Source organism: Anomaloglossus baeobatrachus, chromosome 4, assembly GCF_048569485.1.
Source record: "Anomaloglossus baeobatrachus isolate aAnoBae1 chromosome 4, aAnoBae1.hap1, whole genome shotgun sequence".
NCBI classification, from domain to species: Eukaryota; Metazoa; Chordata; class Amphibia; order Anura; family Aromobatidae; genus Anomaloglossus; species Anomaloglossus baeobatrachus.
The window spans coordinates 187,836,326-187,854,588 of record NC_134356.1 but is presented as its reverse complement, the minus strand read 5'-3'; the positions used below and the strand labels follow the sequence as shown (position 1 = coordinate 187,854,588).

Genomic DNA, 18,263 nt, shown 5'->3' with positions numbered 1-18,263 from the left:
ACACCAGCCCCAGATATGATGAAGGCTGGTATACGGTCACCACTAGGAATGGCTATATACCCTGCCTGCCTGCCTGCCTGCCTGCCTGTATACTGCTACAATAGTCCTGACAAGGACTCTTCTGGTCACTAGCCTGTATTCCGACCTGGCTATACCCTGCCTGTATACAGCAACAATAGTCCTGAGAAGGACTCTGCTACTGTACTCCGACCTGGCTATACCCTGCCTGCCTGTATACAACTATAATAGTCCTGAGAAGGACTTCTGGTCACACTGTTTGCAGCCCTGCTACGGAAATAGCTATAAAGGGCCGCAAACCTTTCCCTGAAGCAGCAACACTCTCCCTGCACTGACTGTCTGGATGGCTGTGTGCAGAGCACAGCGCGCCCGCCGGTATAAAGGCTCGGTCACGCTGTGCAGGCCGGTCAATCACTGCAATTCCACAACTAACAGGGCTGTGGCATTGCAGTGGTCTGCCAGCCAATCCCTGCATGAGGGCTGGCTCTCAAAAGAGCGCCAACATGCAGGGATGAAGACCACGAGTACAGCACGAGTATCGCGAGATTACTCGGTCCCCGCCGAGTAGCCCAAGTACAGTGATACTCGTGCGAGTACCGAGTAGTAACAAGCATACTCGCTCATCACTAGAAAGGACCCTATCACACTCCATAGGCTCCAAAGGCTGTTCCACAGGCACAAAACCAGCAGGTGTCTTCCTGCGCTCACGTAACCGCCTATCAATCTGAATGGCTAAGGTCATAGAGGCATCAAGACCAGAAGGGACGGGGAATCCCACCATTACATCCTTCACAGTATCAGCAATACCCTTCCAAAAAAGAGCCGCAAGCGCATCATCATTCCATTTGGTAAGGACCGCCCACTTTCGAAATTTCTGACAACGTTTCTGCAAAATCCAGACCCTGAGTTAAGGACAACAAGGCCTTTTCTGCTTGGTCCACAATATTGGGTTCGTCATATAATAATCCCAAGGCCTAAAAAAAGGAATCCACATCACTGAGAATCGGATCATCAGACGCCAAAGAGAAGGTCCAGTCCTCAGGGTCACCACGCAGTAGGGAGATGACAATCTTGACCTGTTGTACGGGATTCCCTGAGGACTTAGGGCGCAGGTCAAAAAATAATTTACACTTATTTTTTAAGCTCAAAAATCTCGACCTATCTCCCGAAAAAAATTCAGGAACGGGAATCTTAGGTTCTGCAAGGGATGTCTGTGCATGATAAGACTCTATACAACGAACCTTAGCATCAAGATGAGCAACACGCTCACCCAATTCGTCCATGCTAGGGAAAAAAAAAAAAAATCTTCCACGGAACCCAAAGAAAAAGAGGAAAAAACACCAAAAAAACAAACAAAAAAAATCTTTCAGCACACTTTTTTTTTTCCCTTCTTAAGAGTACCCTTTAAATTTGGTGGCCGGGTGAACTGTTATGATCCGAAACCATGGAAGGCCACAATAAATCATTGGTAAAAGGGGACAAGAGCATTGGCAACTAATCTGGCCGCCATCCCCTTACTAACCATCAACACTAGAAGTAGCTGAGGGGTGAACTAACATCCTGTGCACCGCGAACCCAGCCGGAGAACTAGCTATCCTAAAGGAAGGAAAGATGAATAACTCTCTGCCTCAGAAAATAGACAAGAATAGCAAGCCCCCCACATTCAAAGACTACGGTGATATAGGAAAACACAATACACAGATCGATGATAGGATTAGCAAAAGTGAGGCCCTACTGACTAAATAGGACAGGATAGGAAAGGGACTGATGGTGGCCAGAGAAAAACCCTACAAAAATCCAAAAACCTGATAGTACAAAAAGCCCTCAGATCGCTAGATCTGAACTCCGTCCTATACCAGGCGCTCTTGTCATACCAATGAACAGAAAGCAGGAACCATACAAATTCAAGAAGCAACAAACACATGGACTAATAGGAGCAATACTCCAAACATAGCTGCAGGGAGCTTCCCAGCTAAGCAACTGACGGGGAAGATTCCTGCATGCAAATAAACTGACAATAACCACAGTAAATGACAAACTCAGATAAGAGCAAAAGGAACCAAACAACAAATAAAGAGCCAAGCACTTATCTGGGGTAGATGTGGTCTGGAGTAGGATGAAGCAGGCTGGTGTACAAAGAACAACTGACATCCGGCATAGCCTGCTAGCAGACCAGGGTTTAAATAGGCAGAGAGTTAGCAATGGAAACGCCCATTGCTCATCACACCTGGTCTCTGTCCAAACCATTCCTGGCCACAAGAGAGAGCTTCACAGCAGCAAAAGCATAACTGACATTCACAACACTATCCCCATCATCCCATCCTCCATCCTCCTCCCTTTTATTGTACACCTCGAGGCCAGGAAACCAGACAATTATTATTATTATTATTTATTGTTATAGCGCCATTTATTCCATGGCACTTTACAGTGAAAGAGGATATATGGGGTAGAAAATGGCCATCCGTGACATCCCCTGACCCGACATCACCAGCCCGGTGACGAGTATTCAATGCTTTGCCCCGTGGGTGCTACATCAACATTTAAATACTTTTTCAAAATCTGATTTCCCCTGTGACTGGTGTATTAGGCCACGTGTCCATGGGAGAATGTAGCTGCGGATTTTTCTGCATCAAAATCCGCAGCTTTCCCGCAAAATCCGCACCTTTTCAAAGGTGCGGATTTACCGCGGATTTGCCGCGGATTTGATGCGGATTTTGGTGCGGATTTTTTTTTTTTTTTCCCAATTTTAAAGCCAAAATCCGGATGAAAATCCGCAACAATAATTGACATGTTGCAGATTTTTCCGGATCAAAATCCGCACGAAATCCACTGCGGAAAAATCCGCAGCATGGGCACAGCATTTCCAAAATGCCATAGAAATGGCTGGGAAGTGCCTGAGCTGCAGATTTTCGGGAAATCCGCTGCTTTTCCGCGAGAAATCCGCGGCAAAATCCGCGCATTTTCCGCAGCGTGGACACATAGCCTAAGGGGTATGGTTTCACTTGCGAAACATCGGATTGCACTCACACCAGTGTTAATCAATCAGGCAGTGCTCTTATGCTATTTTTTCCTCATCTCTAATCGTGATGAGGATGAAATCGCAGCATGCTGCTTATGGCTGCGTAGATCGCACCAGATTTGCTAATGCAAGTCTATGGGTGTGATAAAAATATCGCACGGCATTACATACGCATGTCATATGGATGCTAGGTGAGAAAAACCTACACACTCGCATAGCACTTGCACAGCATTCACATGGCACTCGCATGTCATATAGATGCTAGGTGAGAAAAAAAAAACGCACTCGCATGACATACGCAAGACCATACGCATGACACTCATCCCACTTTTCGGAACGAGTATCAGAGTGCTTATTTGTTCGCAAGAGGAACCGTACCCTCAGTTGCAGTGGAAATTCAGCTTCCTGGCTTCATTGCAGAGCTGTCTGGGTGTCCTTCTATGAAGCAGCACCTGTTCTCTCATTTCACACAGCATGCACATGAAAATCCGGAGAAGGAAGCATTGTTAGCTTTTCCTATTACTCTATACACAACACTTCTTCAGCACTGTGCACATAGAAATAGAGAAGGCAGAGGCAGTAATCATCCATCTCAGCCTTTTTTATGGAGCAATAGGCAGTCTGTAGCCAGCTTCCCTCTCCACAGTTACATGATCACATGCCGCTGCTCTACAATGCAGTGACGTTTTAGAACATCACTATAGAGCAGGGGTCGGGAACCTATGGCTCGTGAGCCAGATATGGCTCTTTTGATGGCCGTATCTGGCTCGCAGACAGGGCTCCTACCTGTCTATGGGAAGGATGCATGCACCGCGCTCCATCAGGCCGCGGTGCACGCTGATATTGGTAGTTCTTTGATGGCCTGATAAGCATTGGCGGCAGTGGTGAGCGGCAGGGAGCATGGACTACATTTCCCATAACTCCCTGCATAGCCGCGCCGTCTGCAAGCACGCACCTGCGTCCCCTAGTGAAGCGGCATCTGCCTCCTCCCTTGTGTCTCCCTTGGACGTTCCAGAAACCCCTGGCTGTGCTGCTGATTTGAAGGTGAACATTATAACATGGAAATTGTTACACAGCCTCATGGTCAGCAGCAGTGAGCTGCATCAATAAAGGGGCTGTGTAATACAGTGTGTCCCACCAACCCCCCCTTCCCACTTCAGCCCTGAAAATAATCCCACATAATCCATTATATAGCCCCCCCCCAAAAAAAATAAAAATATGGCCTTAAAAAACATCTGCCATCCATATTACACTCTTGGGGGCTTTAAATTAATCTCTTGTGGGCATAAGAAACTGATTTAAAGGACCACTATCAGGGCAAAAATCTGTTCTGAGCGCTTCTTTACAGCTCTGGAGGTCTCCCAGAGCTGTAATAAAGCGCTCAGGAACGGCGCCCGTGCTATATGTTATTGGGGCGCTAGCCCCTGTTTTTACCTTCTCCCATAATGCAGCGATTCCACCCGATGACGTATCTGTGTGGGATCGCTGCATATACTTTCACTCTAGCACGCATGTGCCGCCGGCTCTGCCTCCTCGGCGCTTGCTGAACCGAGGAGACATGAGCTTCATAACCCCCTCCATTTATATTCGTTGTGCTCCGCAGCTCTTACTTCCGCGTTGAACCGTGCATCTTACGTCGTGCTGCCACTGGTGCGCATACGCTGCCAGCAGATTCCATTTACCTCTATGGAGAGAGAGGGAAGTACTTGCTCCTTTTAGCTAATAAAGCCCCTTTATACTTACCTATTGTTCTGACCTCAGATTTATGTCCCAGAAGAGGAGTTTTGACTGTTCCTGTCACAGTGTCTCTTCTTTGCTCAGTGACTGTTTTTTCATCGGAAAGACTGGAAGTTGTGAAGCTATCTGCGCCATATTGGTGAAGAACACCAAGTTGAGAAGAAGCGACCTTCAATCAAATTGCAGACTCCCCCCAAGGATAAAATTTGAGGTAAGAAAATATCTAAACACAAATGGGGCTTTATTAGATAAAATTATGATGTTTTGAATGTAATAGGTACGTAGGCAGGGGTGGGTGATGTTGCTTGTAGTCACTGGGTGTAATAGGTATGGGTAAGGGCACACCACCTGTAGTCACTAGATGGGGGGGGGGGGCTACTGGGGTGTAGTAGGTATCCCTACAGCTGACATCTTACCCATATGGTGGGCCATGCTGGGGTATTGAAAGTGACAGCTGAACACGGCCGGCGTCAGCACCCGACTAACCCGTGACGAAAAGAAGACAGCTCTTCTAGAGGTCTACTAAAGTTCTATAGCACAAGGACCAAAAGAAACCTGGAGTTGGCCCTGCTTGCAGACAAATCCACAAATTAAAGAAATAATAACTCAGAGCCTTCTTTTCACCCCACAGTACTGCCCTTTATTGAAGAAGATGGCTAAAAGAAAGAAGGATGAGGAGTATCGTACTTTTCAGCAGGAGTGGACAGACGAATTTGCCTTTATGGAGAGAGCAGGTTCACCAGTTTGTCTTATATGCAATGATAAAATTGCATCCATGAAGCGGTCAAATATAAAGCGCCACTTTGACACGCGCCATGCTTCATTTGCATCGAAATATCCTGCAGGGGACAGCAGGAAGAAAGCCTGTCAAGAGCTGCTGTGCAAAGTGCAAGCTAGTCAGCAGCAACTTCGAGTTTGGACCCAACAAGGTGACTTAAATTCGGCTAGCTTTGTTGGTGCTTTGGCAATTGTCAGAAACGGAAAACCATTCACAGATGGGGAGTATGCCAAAACATTTATGCTTGATGTTGCCAATGAACTTTTTGATGATTTTCCGGATAAAGCCAAGATTATCAAACGGATAAAAGACATGCCTCTGTCAGCAAGAACAGTTCATGACCGTGCCATCATGATGGCAAATCAGATTGAGGCATCCCAAGTGAAGGACATAAATACAGCTCTGTTCTTTTCTCTTGCTTTGGATGAATCAACTGACGTAAGCCATATATCTCAATTCAGCATCATTGCAAGGTATGCTGTCGGTGACACGTTACATGAGGAAAGTCTTGCTGTTTTGCCTCTGAAAGGGACAACAAGAGGGGATGATTTGTTCAAGTCATTCACTGAGTTCACTAAAGAAAAAAATCTACCAATGCATAAACTTATTTCAGTGTGTACTGATGGTGCTCCATGCATGGTAGGAAAAAACAAAGGATTTGTAGCGCTTCTTCGTGAACATGAAAAAAGACCTATCCTTAGTTTTCACTGCATCCTACATCAGGAGGCACTTTGTGCTCAGATGTTTGGTGAGCAGCTTGGTGAGGTGATGTCACTTGTCATTCAGGTGGTCAACTTTATTGTTGCCCGTGCTTTAAATGATCGCCAGTTTAAAACACTCCTGGATGAAGTTGGGAATAATTATCCTGGTCTGCTTCTGCACAGCAACGTGCGCTGGCTGTCAAGAGGGAAGGTGCTCAGCCGTTTCGCAGCTTGTCTGAGTGAAATACGAACTTTTCTTGAAATGAAAAACGTTGACCATCCTGAGTTGTCCAACACTGAGTGGCTCCTGAAGTTCTTCTATCTTGTAGATATGATTGAACATCTGAACCAGCTCAATGTGAAAATGCAAGGCGTTGGCAATACAGTTTTATCGCTTCAACAAGCTGTGTTTGCATTTGAAAATAAGCTGGAACTGTTTATCGCAGACATTGAAACAGGTCGTTTAATACACTTTGAAAAACTGGGAGAGTTTAAAGATGCATGCACAGCAAATGACCCTGCACAACATCTTGATATTCAGCAGCTAGCAAGCTTTACATCCAATCTCCTGCAATCATTCAAAGCGCGCTTTGGAGAATTTCGTGAGCACACTCGTCTTTTTAAGTTCATCACTCATCCACATGAGTGTGCACTGGACAGCACTGACCTGAGTTATATCCCTGGTGTCTCCATCAGAGATTTTGACCTACAAGCTGCTGACCTGAAGGCTTCAGACATGTGGGTGAATAAGTTTAAATCACTTAATGAAGATTTGGAAAAACTTGCACGACAGCAAGCAGAGTTGGCAAGCAAACACAAGTGGAGAGAAATGAAACAACTCCAACATGCAGACCAGCTGATTGTCAAAACTTGGAATGCACTTACTGTCACATACCAAACACTGCAGCGTGTGGGTATTGCTGTACTGACAATGTTTGGCTCTACCTATGCATGCGAGCAGTCTTTCTCACATCTAAAGCACATCAAGACTAACATACGTTCACGTTTAACGGATGGAAGTCTCAACGCCTGCATGAAGCTAAACCTCACCACGTATGAACCAGATTACAAAGCCATCAGCAAATCCATGCAGCACCAGAAGTCACATTAATGGTAGGAAGTATTCTATTCATCGTTGGTTAGCAACAGCATTAAAACGTTATTATGTTATAAAAAAAAGAGTTCGGAGATTTGTTGTTCTGTAAAATTAAATACAAGTCAATGTGTGCACTTTATGTACAGTGAGACTATTTAATAAAGTTCAATTATTTATTACGCTGGGTGTGCCTGCTTGTATGTACCACTTTAAGTAGTAAATGCTTTAGTTCCCTATGGGTCTGAGCCTCTCTTTTTTGTTCATTTTCTGTAAGACCAACACTTTTAAAAGGGCCACTGACAGATACAATTGCTCCAGCGGTCGCTTAGTACACAAAGGAGTGTTCCTCTCTGCTGCACTAAGCCACCGCTGGACCTAAACAATAATTCGCTGTAAAATAATAAAATAGATAATTGCCATACCTGACAATGCGTTGTGTGACATGTCCAATATTCCAGCTTCTTTCTTCTGCGAATGCCTCAAAGCTGGCATTCTCTCAACATCAGGTGGGAAGAATGCCAGCTTCCAGTCATGCGCAGGAAAAAGAAGAAGCCAGACTGCTGGACTGATGTCATGCATCGCAAGTTCACAATGTAAGTTATTTATTTGATTTTTTTACTGCTAATTACCATTGTTTCAGTCCAGTTGTGGCTTTATACAGCAGGGAGGAGCATTCCTTGCTGTACTAAGTGAACATTGGAGCGATTGATCTGTCAATGGCCCTTTAAACATATTGTACGGCTCTCGCGGAATTATATTTCAAAATATGTGGCGTTTACGGCTCTCTTAGCCAAAAAGGTTCCTGACCCCTGCTATAGAGTATAATGCGGTCCACCCGAACAAAAAAGCAAACAAAGAAACTATCACATGCTATGGTTGTTTATAACCTTAGTAGAGGTATGAGCACAACAGTATAATCTCATTTTACCGTAGGTGTAAACTCTGGTATCAATTTTTTCTGCAGCACTGCATCCCAGTTAATATGTGATAAGCTTGGAAACTTCTGTATATCAGTCAGGCATGAGAAGCGTTCTTCTGGATTTCTGTCTAACAGCTGTAATATAGAAATCATATAGTAATAGAACACTAATGATTAAAAAAAATGCACAGAACATTAATAATTCAAGTATTTCATCCTTAACTTTCTACTATGGAAAAAAAGGAAAAATACATATAAAAAATATTCTATGTGGATCTCAGAAGATCAGCTATATCCACCCATCATTCTCACTTTCCTGTGTCTGGCTGTAAGACATCTGTCTGCAGCAGGAACCTTACACCTCTGGTTGTCAAGCCAGGGAGGGCCATTGACGAATTCTCAACCTTGCTTCCATAACCCAGATTATTCCCTTTACTTTTATCATTCCTTTTTTGTTTTAATGCTTCTTTACCAATTATTAGAGGTTTAATTACTACAAGGTATGAAGGAAAGTGATATTGTATAAAGAAGTGAGGTGACTCATGCAACAAGAATGTATTATGAAGCATTTGTGGACAAATGCTGCCATCTGATCAGGAACGTGATTTTTATCAAGTCCTGGTAAAGGAATGGGACTTCAATCAAGTGAGCGGAGCCTGGTTAAAAAGACAGAATTCCAGTTGATGACAAGAGGAGCTGTCTACAATCTGCAGTATGGGACTTGTGGCTTAGCAGGAAGACTTAAGGGAGCTTTACACGCAGACCCGCTCCCGTTATTTGTGCGTCACGGGCAAATCGCTGCCCGTGGCGCACAAAATCGTTAGGAGCCGTCACACGGACTTACCTGCCTAGCGACGTCGTTGTTGCCGGCGAACCGCCTCCTTTCTAAGGGGGCGGTTCGTGCGGTGTCACTAAGCCGCCGCCCAATAGAAGTGGAGGGGCGGAGATGAGCGGCCGTAACATCCCGCCCACTTACTTCCTTCCTCATTGCCGGCGGTTGCAGGTACAGTGTTGTTTGTCGTTCCTGGGTTGTCACATGTAGCGATGTGTGCTGCCTCGGGAACGACGAACAACCTCTGTCCTGCAACAATTAACGATTTTATGAAAATGAGCGATGTGTCAACGATCAACTATAAGGTGAGTATTTTTGATCGTTAACAGCCGTTCGTTGGTGTCACACGCAACAACGTTGCTAACGATGCCAGATGTGCGTCACAGAATCCGTGACCCCAGCGATATATCGTTAGATACGTCGTTGCGTGTAACGGGGTCTTTAGCCTGGCTTCTGTTAGGACCTGGAATGGTAACTGACATCAGAAGCCACAGTGACTGGGAAAAGACCTCTATATTCTTATTATTATTGGGTCTATAGTAATCGATTAATGTTCTATATGCCATTAGGGAATTCAGTCACACAGTGGTTATCTGCGTTAGGAAAGGTTAGGGATATCTAGTTGACGACTCTCCTATTGGTGTTACACGTCTTAGTGGGGCAGCGCCGGGTTCATTATTTTATAGCGTAGTAGTTAGGGTAACAGATAGAGTAAAGGCCCAGTCACACTAAACAACTTACCAGCGATCCCAACAACGATACAACCTGATAGGGATCACTGGTAAGTTGCTAGGAGGTCGCTGGTGAGATGTCACACTAAGCGATGCTCCAGCGATCCCACCAGCAACCTGACCTGGCAGGGATTGCTGGAGCGTCGCTACACGGGTTGCTGGTGAGCTTGTCACACAGGCAGATCTCACCCGCAACCCGTGACCAGCCCCCAGCGCCGCGTGGAAGCGATGCTGCGCTTGGTAACTAAGGTAAATATCGGGTAACCAACCTGATATTTACCTTGGTTACCAGTGCACACCGCTTAGCGCTGGCTCTCTGCACACTTAGCCACAGTACACATCGGGTTAATTACCCGATGTGTACTCTGCTACGTGTGCAGGCAGCAGGAGCCGGCTTCTGCGGACGCTGGTAACCACGGTAAACATCGGGTAAACAAAAAGCCCTTACCTTGGTTACCCGATATTTACCTTCATTACCAGCGTCCGCCGCTCTCAGCTGTCAGTGCCGGCTCCTGTTCTCTGCACTCCTAGCCACAGTACACATCAGGTTAATTACCCCATGTGTACTCCGGCTACGTGTGCAGAGAGCGGGAGCCGGCACTGACAGCTGAGAGCGGCGGACGCTAGTAACGAAGGTAAATATCGGGTAACCAAGGTAAGGGCTTCTTGGTTACCCGATGTTTACTGTGGTTACCAGCCTCTGCAGAAGCTGGCTCCTGCTGCCTGCACATTTAGTTGTTGCTGTCTCGCTGTCACACACAGCGATGTGTGCTTCACAGCGGGAGAGCAACAACTAAAAAATGGCCCAGGACATTCAGCAACAACCAGCGACCTCACAGCAGGGGCCAGGTTGTTGCTGGATGTCACACACAGCAACATCACTAGCAACATCGCTGCTACGTCACAAAAGTCGTTCCTTAGCAGCGATGTTGCTAGCGATGTTGCTTAGTGTGACGTGGCCTTTAGGGACAGATGGTAGCCACTAGATCAAAGAAAGACAACAAGAACTGTGTTGCATTGTTGCTCATTGTCATTTACTTACGAATTGTCATCTTTTTGATTCTGTACCTTTTCTTAATAAAAAAAACCCTTGTTTTACTGTATCACCTCTGCATTCCCTGTGCCTGTTTACAGTTGCAGAGTAGAAAATGTAGTCTCATTGTTCCAAATTTATTGCATTATTTTATGCTAGTACACAATTAAGAGCTGATGAGAGAAAGAACTCATGAACAGCGGTATTATGGCTTGATTTTGCAGCTGTAAAGGAACTTTTATAGAGAAGCATTTAGTAACATAATGATGATGTGACCACACCACCAACAGTGGTCTGCAGAGAAGAGGACGGTTTCTATTGATCTCTCACCAAAAAAGTTAGATGAGGTCATATGACCCAGAGGAAATAATACTGCCCCAACCTAGTCTGCCAATTCAGAGACGCTGCAGAGAAACTTGATAAAGGCAGATATGGACCTGCATGCACAGTGCTTATACCTTACCTCCATAGGACTCAGATTGCATACACATAAGCATTAGTATGGTTTTATCCCCTGTATGCTCTATGCATGAAGGTATTCTTCACATTGTTTATAGGGAAGAATATCTCCATACATGCAATAACTGATATAGCCACCAAATGACAGAATAAAAGCCACTAGGGAGCATGAACACTGAGGCATACAATACAAAAGTGTAGCTAGCCCTCACCGAGGTCTATTAGTGTTCCCTTTGGCCCTGTACTGAGCTATACAGTAATACATAGCTCCCAACTATCCTGGATTCAGCAGGACTGTCCCAATTTGAGGATTCAAGTACCAGTCAGGGTTTTGTTACTACTTCATCTCATCTCTCCTCACATGCTCTATAGCTCCTCCTCATTGGGACAGAGTCAACATATCACTGAATGAGCAATTCTCTTTTCTGATCTCCCCGAGATGATTGGAGGCAGCAGCGCTACCAGTAAAGCCCACACTGAGGTAGATAGAAGAATTTGGTTATCTTAAGCTGTATTGCAGGCAGTGAACCCAGAAGCAGATTATACAGGTGCATAGAGATGCATCTGTACATAGTAGTGTATCTCTATGTCCCTGTATTCTAGAGATGAAGAAAAGGTCTCTCTTTTTTTTTGGATCACATAAAACTGCTAAAAATGATGAGAGACAATTACAAAAATGACTTTTCTGATTTCTTTGATGCGTTTTTGGTGCAGATGTGAATTTAGGTTTTTAAAGCTTTTTTAATACTACGGGAAAGGTATGTTTCTGTGTTAAAAATGCAACTGCTTTTTATTCTTGCAGTTTGCTAAATCTCTATATAGAAGCCTATAGAGGAAAAAAAAGCACCCAAACTGCACAGTTCAGCAGTGTCGTTAGAGATTTCATAAATGATATCCACTTTGCTTGGACATTTAGACCGTGTTCCCATGTAAAATAAATGTTGCGTTTTTTTCTGCTGCTTTTTGGCATAGAAATTCTGCTGCATTTAACTGTCCAACCAAAGTGGATGTGATTTCATGAAAACTGAGCCCAATGTGCATCTAAGGCCTGCAACACACTTCCGTGCCGCCGGTACGTGTTTGGGACGTTTTTACACGTACCGGCGACACGAGCACACGTGCACCAATGTTACCCTATGGTAACAGGCACACACACGTAAAGCTACACGGACCGTGTCTCCATGTGGAGCATACGTGTGCCCGTGTGCTCCACATGTAGACATGTCGGTTTGTCTCCGGCATCATGGGTGTCACACGGAATGCAAACGGACCACACAGATGTGTTCCGTGTGACACGCACCGGAGAAAACACACGTGTCTGAGAAAAAAAATAAAAAAACTTTACTCACCTTCCCCTGCCCTGGTGTCTCTGCCGTTGCTGTTACTTGCTTCCAACCGCCGCTCATTATGCTCATTGCATATTCACTTCACAGCAGGCCGGAAGCAGCCGCAGCGGGGAGTCGGCAGGACCGGGGACCGAAGATCAGCACCACGGACAGCAACGCCAGGGACAGGTGAGCAGAAAGTTCACGTTCTCCGTGTGTTATCACGGATAACACACGGAGAACACACGTGTGCCATAAACACGGCTCACGGAGGGCAATACGCACCTTTGACACGTCCGTGAAAAACGTGCGTGATTTTCACAGACGTGTGACAGAGGCCTAAACTGGTGATGAGTTGTGTAGTTTTAGTGTTTTTTTTCTCTAGAAGCTTTTATCAAAAGCTTGAAAAAAGGCATGGAAAAAAACAAGTTAATTTTTTAAGTGCAGATTCAAAGCTTTCTATACTCCAAAAACAACATTAAAAACACGGTTTCACATCATAAGGCCGAGAAGGCATATAAATGCAGCAAAAATGCAATAAACAGAGAAGATTAATATAGCGTGGATTGGTGCAAGCACCTGTAGAAAAGCAGAACACAGTATTTATGCAATGTGTGAACATAACCTTACAGATATTCTACAGTGAAGCTACATAAAGATGAGAAAGTCCTGGCTGCTATGACTATGAATGAATGAACAGTCCGGGGCATCTGCTGAATATCTGTCTCTGCCAAGTGGGTGTGTTGCGGGCGGGGAGGGGGGCCCCGCTCCCCGGTTCGGTACCGGCGGGCCACCGCCCGTCCCCGGTCCTACGGTTCCGCGTCGATCGGTCTCTTCTGCAGACGGCCACCACCGTCTGCCAACCTTGCTCTTGGTGCCCGGGCCACGTACCCGGACACGGTCAGTCTGCTCTTTCTCCTCAACTACCACTTCTTGCTCCTTCACTTTCACTCTCCTTAACTACACTCCACTGACTTCCTTTCCTGCCTCCAGGACTGTGAACTCCTCAGTGGGTGGGGCCAACCACCTGGCTCCACCCCACCTGGTGTGGACATCAGCCCCTGGAGGGAGGCAACAAGGATTTGTGTGTGACTGATGTGCCTATCTCGGGGTGTGGGGTGTGTTGTTGCAGTACCTGTGACGACCTGGCTTGTCCAGGGCGCCACATGTGCCCCTTTGGGCATGGTCACAGTTTGCCACGGCATGATTTGTCTCGCTTTCTGATTTCAACAGTTGCGAGGTATGGTAATATGGCTGTAAATGAGTTCTTAGATACATGTACATGTTGTATCTAAAAGTAAATCAACCATTTTCCCCCGTTGCTCAGGAGTCAGTTTGTTTCAGTGCTGCACTGCCATATTACGGTAGCAAGAAAAACAAGGAAGACCTGGTGATTACATGGTACTTTTGTTTTTTATTTCGTTTATAGAAATCTAAATGAAAAAAAATCTATCTAACCACCTGCTGTTTTCTTCCCCAATAATCTATACTGTGGCTTTACTTGTTTACTGTTGGGAACAATGGTGTTTTCAGTATGTGACAAGATAGATTGTACGGCTTTGATGTGAATGATACATAGACAGGCAGTTGGGACAAGTAAATGTTCCCGGCTCCCCAGGTAATTGTAGTAAATAATCTGTTTTGTGATTATGTGAATTACACAGCTGGGGAAAAGACACAGCAAAGCCATAAGGAAAATGACTGGGAGAATAAGGAGCTGGAAACATTAAATGAAATTTGCTGTAAACTTAACAATGGCAGGTCAGAGTGACTGCTGCTGGGAGGACAGATGGAAAACGCTCACTGGATGGTAAACGGCAACAGCCAGATCCTTCAGTGCTTACAAAATAGGTAGCCAAGAAGAAAAATCACTTTTACCAATTGTTCCAAGTCAGGGGTAACAGTTCGGAAAAAGACGATGTTCAAGAGACGCTTAAATAAATCCCATACACAGGGTAGAATCTCATAGTTTGAAAAATGTATGATTTATTTATGATAAAATGAATCCTTTTCTCCATATAGTCTCGCAGCCCCTCATATGTGGTCGACTGATGCAGCTCCTTTTGCTTGGTGAGGGCTAGCTGGCCTGTTCAGAGAGGGAGACGGGGGGACTGTGCCGAGGGGCCGCGAGACTATATGGAAAAAAGGATTAATTGTCTCTGCTGGCCTATGGGGGACTAATTCTGATATCCTGATCTATCTGGTGAATACTGACTTGTTCCCACAGATGTGTATGATATTAAAAAGCCCCCTCATGAACCCCTTTTTCCCTGGGGGGAAACGCGTCGAGGTGGAAAAATCTAAGGACTGCATGAGGTGATTCTTTTTGCTACATTACCTTTATCTGGTGATCAGCTTATATCATATTGAATCTATGCAGCATGGACTAACAATACTAACCATGGCGGAGGATCTTATTGGCTTGATAAGTCATATACTAACCTACTGAATACCAAAGACTTCTTGAAAGCCTGTCTGTGATTAATACGGAGGAGAATTGTATGAGAGTTGTATTTATTATCCAAAATCTGTTTCTACCTCCATTTGTATGGTCACACAGTGGATGGATTGCATGTGTTAAAGAATATGTTTTATTTCCGTCTTTGTACAGTATATCAGCATTTGTTCATGTACTGTCTCGGTGGACCCCTCGGGCATGTTCATGCTGGATGGTGTCTATTTGAGGGAGTACGGCTAACCAACCTTTGGTAGCATAAGTGTGGGACTGCTTATATATTGATATATATACTTTTTTCATGTGTAAATACTGCCACAATGGACCCTTGTAGTATAGTCTATATCTGATGGTGTCCATTGAGGCAGCGAGTCATATTTAATCTGGCTAGTTAGGGCTGCTTAATTTGAGGTTTACGCTGTAATCAGTATTGTAATAAATAGCAGTGGTATTTATGCCATATTTAGCTTCTAAGGCTTCTCATATTCTTTATCCTTTATCTCTCTCCCACCTTTCCTCAGGTTGACCAGGTGTGGATGAGTGGGGTCAATGTGTATATAGGGAGGGTTGGTTGAGGGAAATAATAGGGTGAGCCACCGTTGAGTGGGGGCACCCTTTCATCTTATGGTGTTTCTCCACGTGAGGCAAGGGCATGATCAATAGGGAAAGAATTTAGGGTGGTACTCATCAATACCCCCCCCCCCCATACCCTGGAACTGGCATATATTGGATATTCATGTATATATTTTGATACCATGTATTTTTTATTTAAGTGGGTGTGTTTTTAACATGTTGAATAATAAATAATTTTTATTGGGGTAATTTTGTGAATTGTTGATTTGACTTCATATTAATGAGGCTGCAAGTTCACAGCTGACTGTAGAATTCCTGCAAGTGCACAGATTCTCTGCAATATTCCCTACCTAGTGAGCTACATTTCACATTTGTATATTGCCTCAGATAGCTGTGGAGCAAAAAAGTAAAAAATCTAATTATGGCCAGGAAGATATGTTTGAGCAAATGTATTACTATCCTACCCACTGAGGTATTTGCTTCTGAGACTGTAATCCTTCTGACTATTACATGGTAGTCATACATTCTAGAGTTTCACCACTATTATTAATGAACGAATTCTTATAATGATGAAAATGCATTTCCTTCTCAAATAAATAAAGTCATCATGACTTCTTTTCCTCTACCTTGGTTAGAGCGCTGTGTTACAGGAACAGAGCAGGTAAACATGAAAATGACCCCGGGCAAAGAAAAACCTTGTAATGTCCTACATAATGGAACATGTTTTTTTCATGACCATTGAGGAAGGATTCTCCAGTCGTGCTGTGTGTGTGTGTGTGTTACCCACCAATACCATTTGTAAATAATACACGGACTGCATGTGACTTGGTTTAAATTGGTCACAGCAGCCTTTATTACCTATTATTTACATTCTAAACACAAGGGGACGCCGTCCAACGGGCGACCCCAACAAATAACAATAGGTAACACAGTAACCAATACAGTAAATATATAACCCTGAGTAGTCCCAGTCCAGGAACAACTTCTCACTCCAATATCCCTGGCCGCAACACACCGACCCAGAGATGAGGTATTAATCACCGACGGATTAATACCCCCAACTTTGCAGAACCCCGTGCCTGCAACATCCTGGAACCCGGAGCCACCATACCAAGATGGTGTCTCTCTGTCCAGTTACCATTGCCTTCAACTGCCTCTGGACCAGACCTACCCCCCGCTGCTGTGACAAAGAAAAAAAAAAACAACCCAGCCAAATATTCCCCTCCGTAGTAAAACACAAGGGAGGGTGGGCGGGGATCGCTCCATATCCGGAAGTCAAGAGAGAGGGGGTAAGACAAGGTTCTTTACTTACACCTCTTCCTCCGGAGAACTCCTCCTACCCACCAATCCCCTTTTCTGCCCTATACACAACCATTCCTATTCCTATTAACCCCCATCACTCCTTCCCTTCCCTCTAGTCATGTCGCCCCTCCACTCTATGGGTTTCATGGCTTTCTAATTCAAAGGGGAACCTTTTAAGAGTGACTTTGTAGCTTTCCTGGCACACTCCCTACTGATGAATTAGGATTTTGAAGGAGGAGACAAAGTGGTTGTATTATATCTCACATCCGACTGAATTAATAGCTTAGACCTGGCTATATCTTACCTTGTGCAGTAATGAAACTGTCTCCTTAGACCAAGCAGGAGGATAAGTAACAGTCGCTGTATGAAACACATGTACTATATCTGTTGCTGCACTACTTGAATGAATGTGAAAAGGTCTCTGGGGACAGAAAAGCAAACACAATTACAGATATTGTCATTTAATATTATTCCTGAACTATATGATATATTATTAAGGTCTTAGATTAGGATTCTGAATATGCAGTATTAAGAGTGGATATGTTGCAGAATCATATATCCTCACTGTGGGAAGAAACATTACATGTTAGATCTACTGTATATGCACAATAGGGTAGATATGGGATGGAATATTTTATATTGGATGGACTATCTTTATAATTTCTAGAATTTCAGCATTTTGAATAATTTGTTTTTGGTATATTCACAGTTATTAGTTCTTCATCCATTTAATGCATAACTATCATAATACATACATTTTAGTCCATCGAGTCTATTGATTACTAGGGTATAAGTTTATATAATATTTACAGAAGGTTAAACCCTTCCAGTTCTTCAATCCTACAGCTAGGGCTCATTCAGATGTCAGTTTTTCATGTACAAGTTCTATCAGTGGTTTTCACGAGATAAATAGAGAACCTATGCAGTCTTGGAGTTGTTCACATATCTGTGTATTTTTGTAGACCGAGTGGGTCACACCAAATGATGAACACGTCTCATATTGATCCAGTCACAAACAGGATGGGACAAAAAAACAGGCAGCACTCAGGGCTGTTGTGCTGTTTTTCACTGACAATTTGATAGGAGAAACCTCTATCAGTTTTAATTAGTATGCAAATAAACTGATAAAACGCAAAGTAAAAACTGACACACTGACGAAACTCTGAAGATCTGAAAATCAGATTGTTTTTTGCATACAAGAAAAATCGCAGATGAGTCCTAACTGTACATAATTACCGTATGTTTGTACTGGCAGCAGTCCCAACACTACATTATGTAAAAAGCA

The 18,263-nt window shown here is 44.2% G+C and overlaps 1 protein-coding gene across 1 annotated transcript in view; it reads right to left on the bottom strand.

The window, feature by feature from the left end:
• The window catches only part of STK32A (serine/threonine kinase 32A), a 374,739-nt gene that overhangs the window by 53,633 nt on the left and 302,843 nt on the right, over positions 1-18,263 (bottom strand). Inside the window, exons 9-10 of the mRNA XM_075342342.1 lie at positions 17,283-17,399; positions 8,278-8,403 (exon numbers count right to left, since the gene is read on the bottom strand). Coding sequence (XP_075198457.1) covers positions 8,278-8,403; positions 17,283-17,399 — 243 coding nt within the window. The remainder of the gene's footprint in view (positions 1-8,277; positions 8,404-17,282; positions 17,400-18,263) is intronic.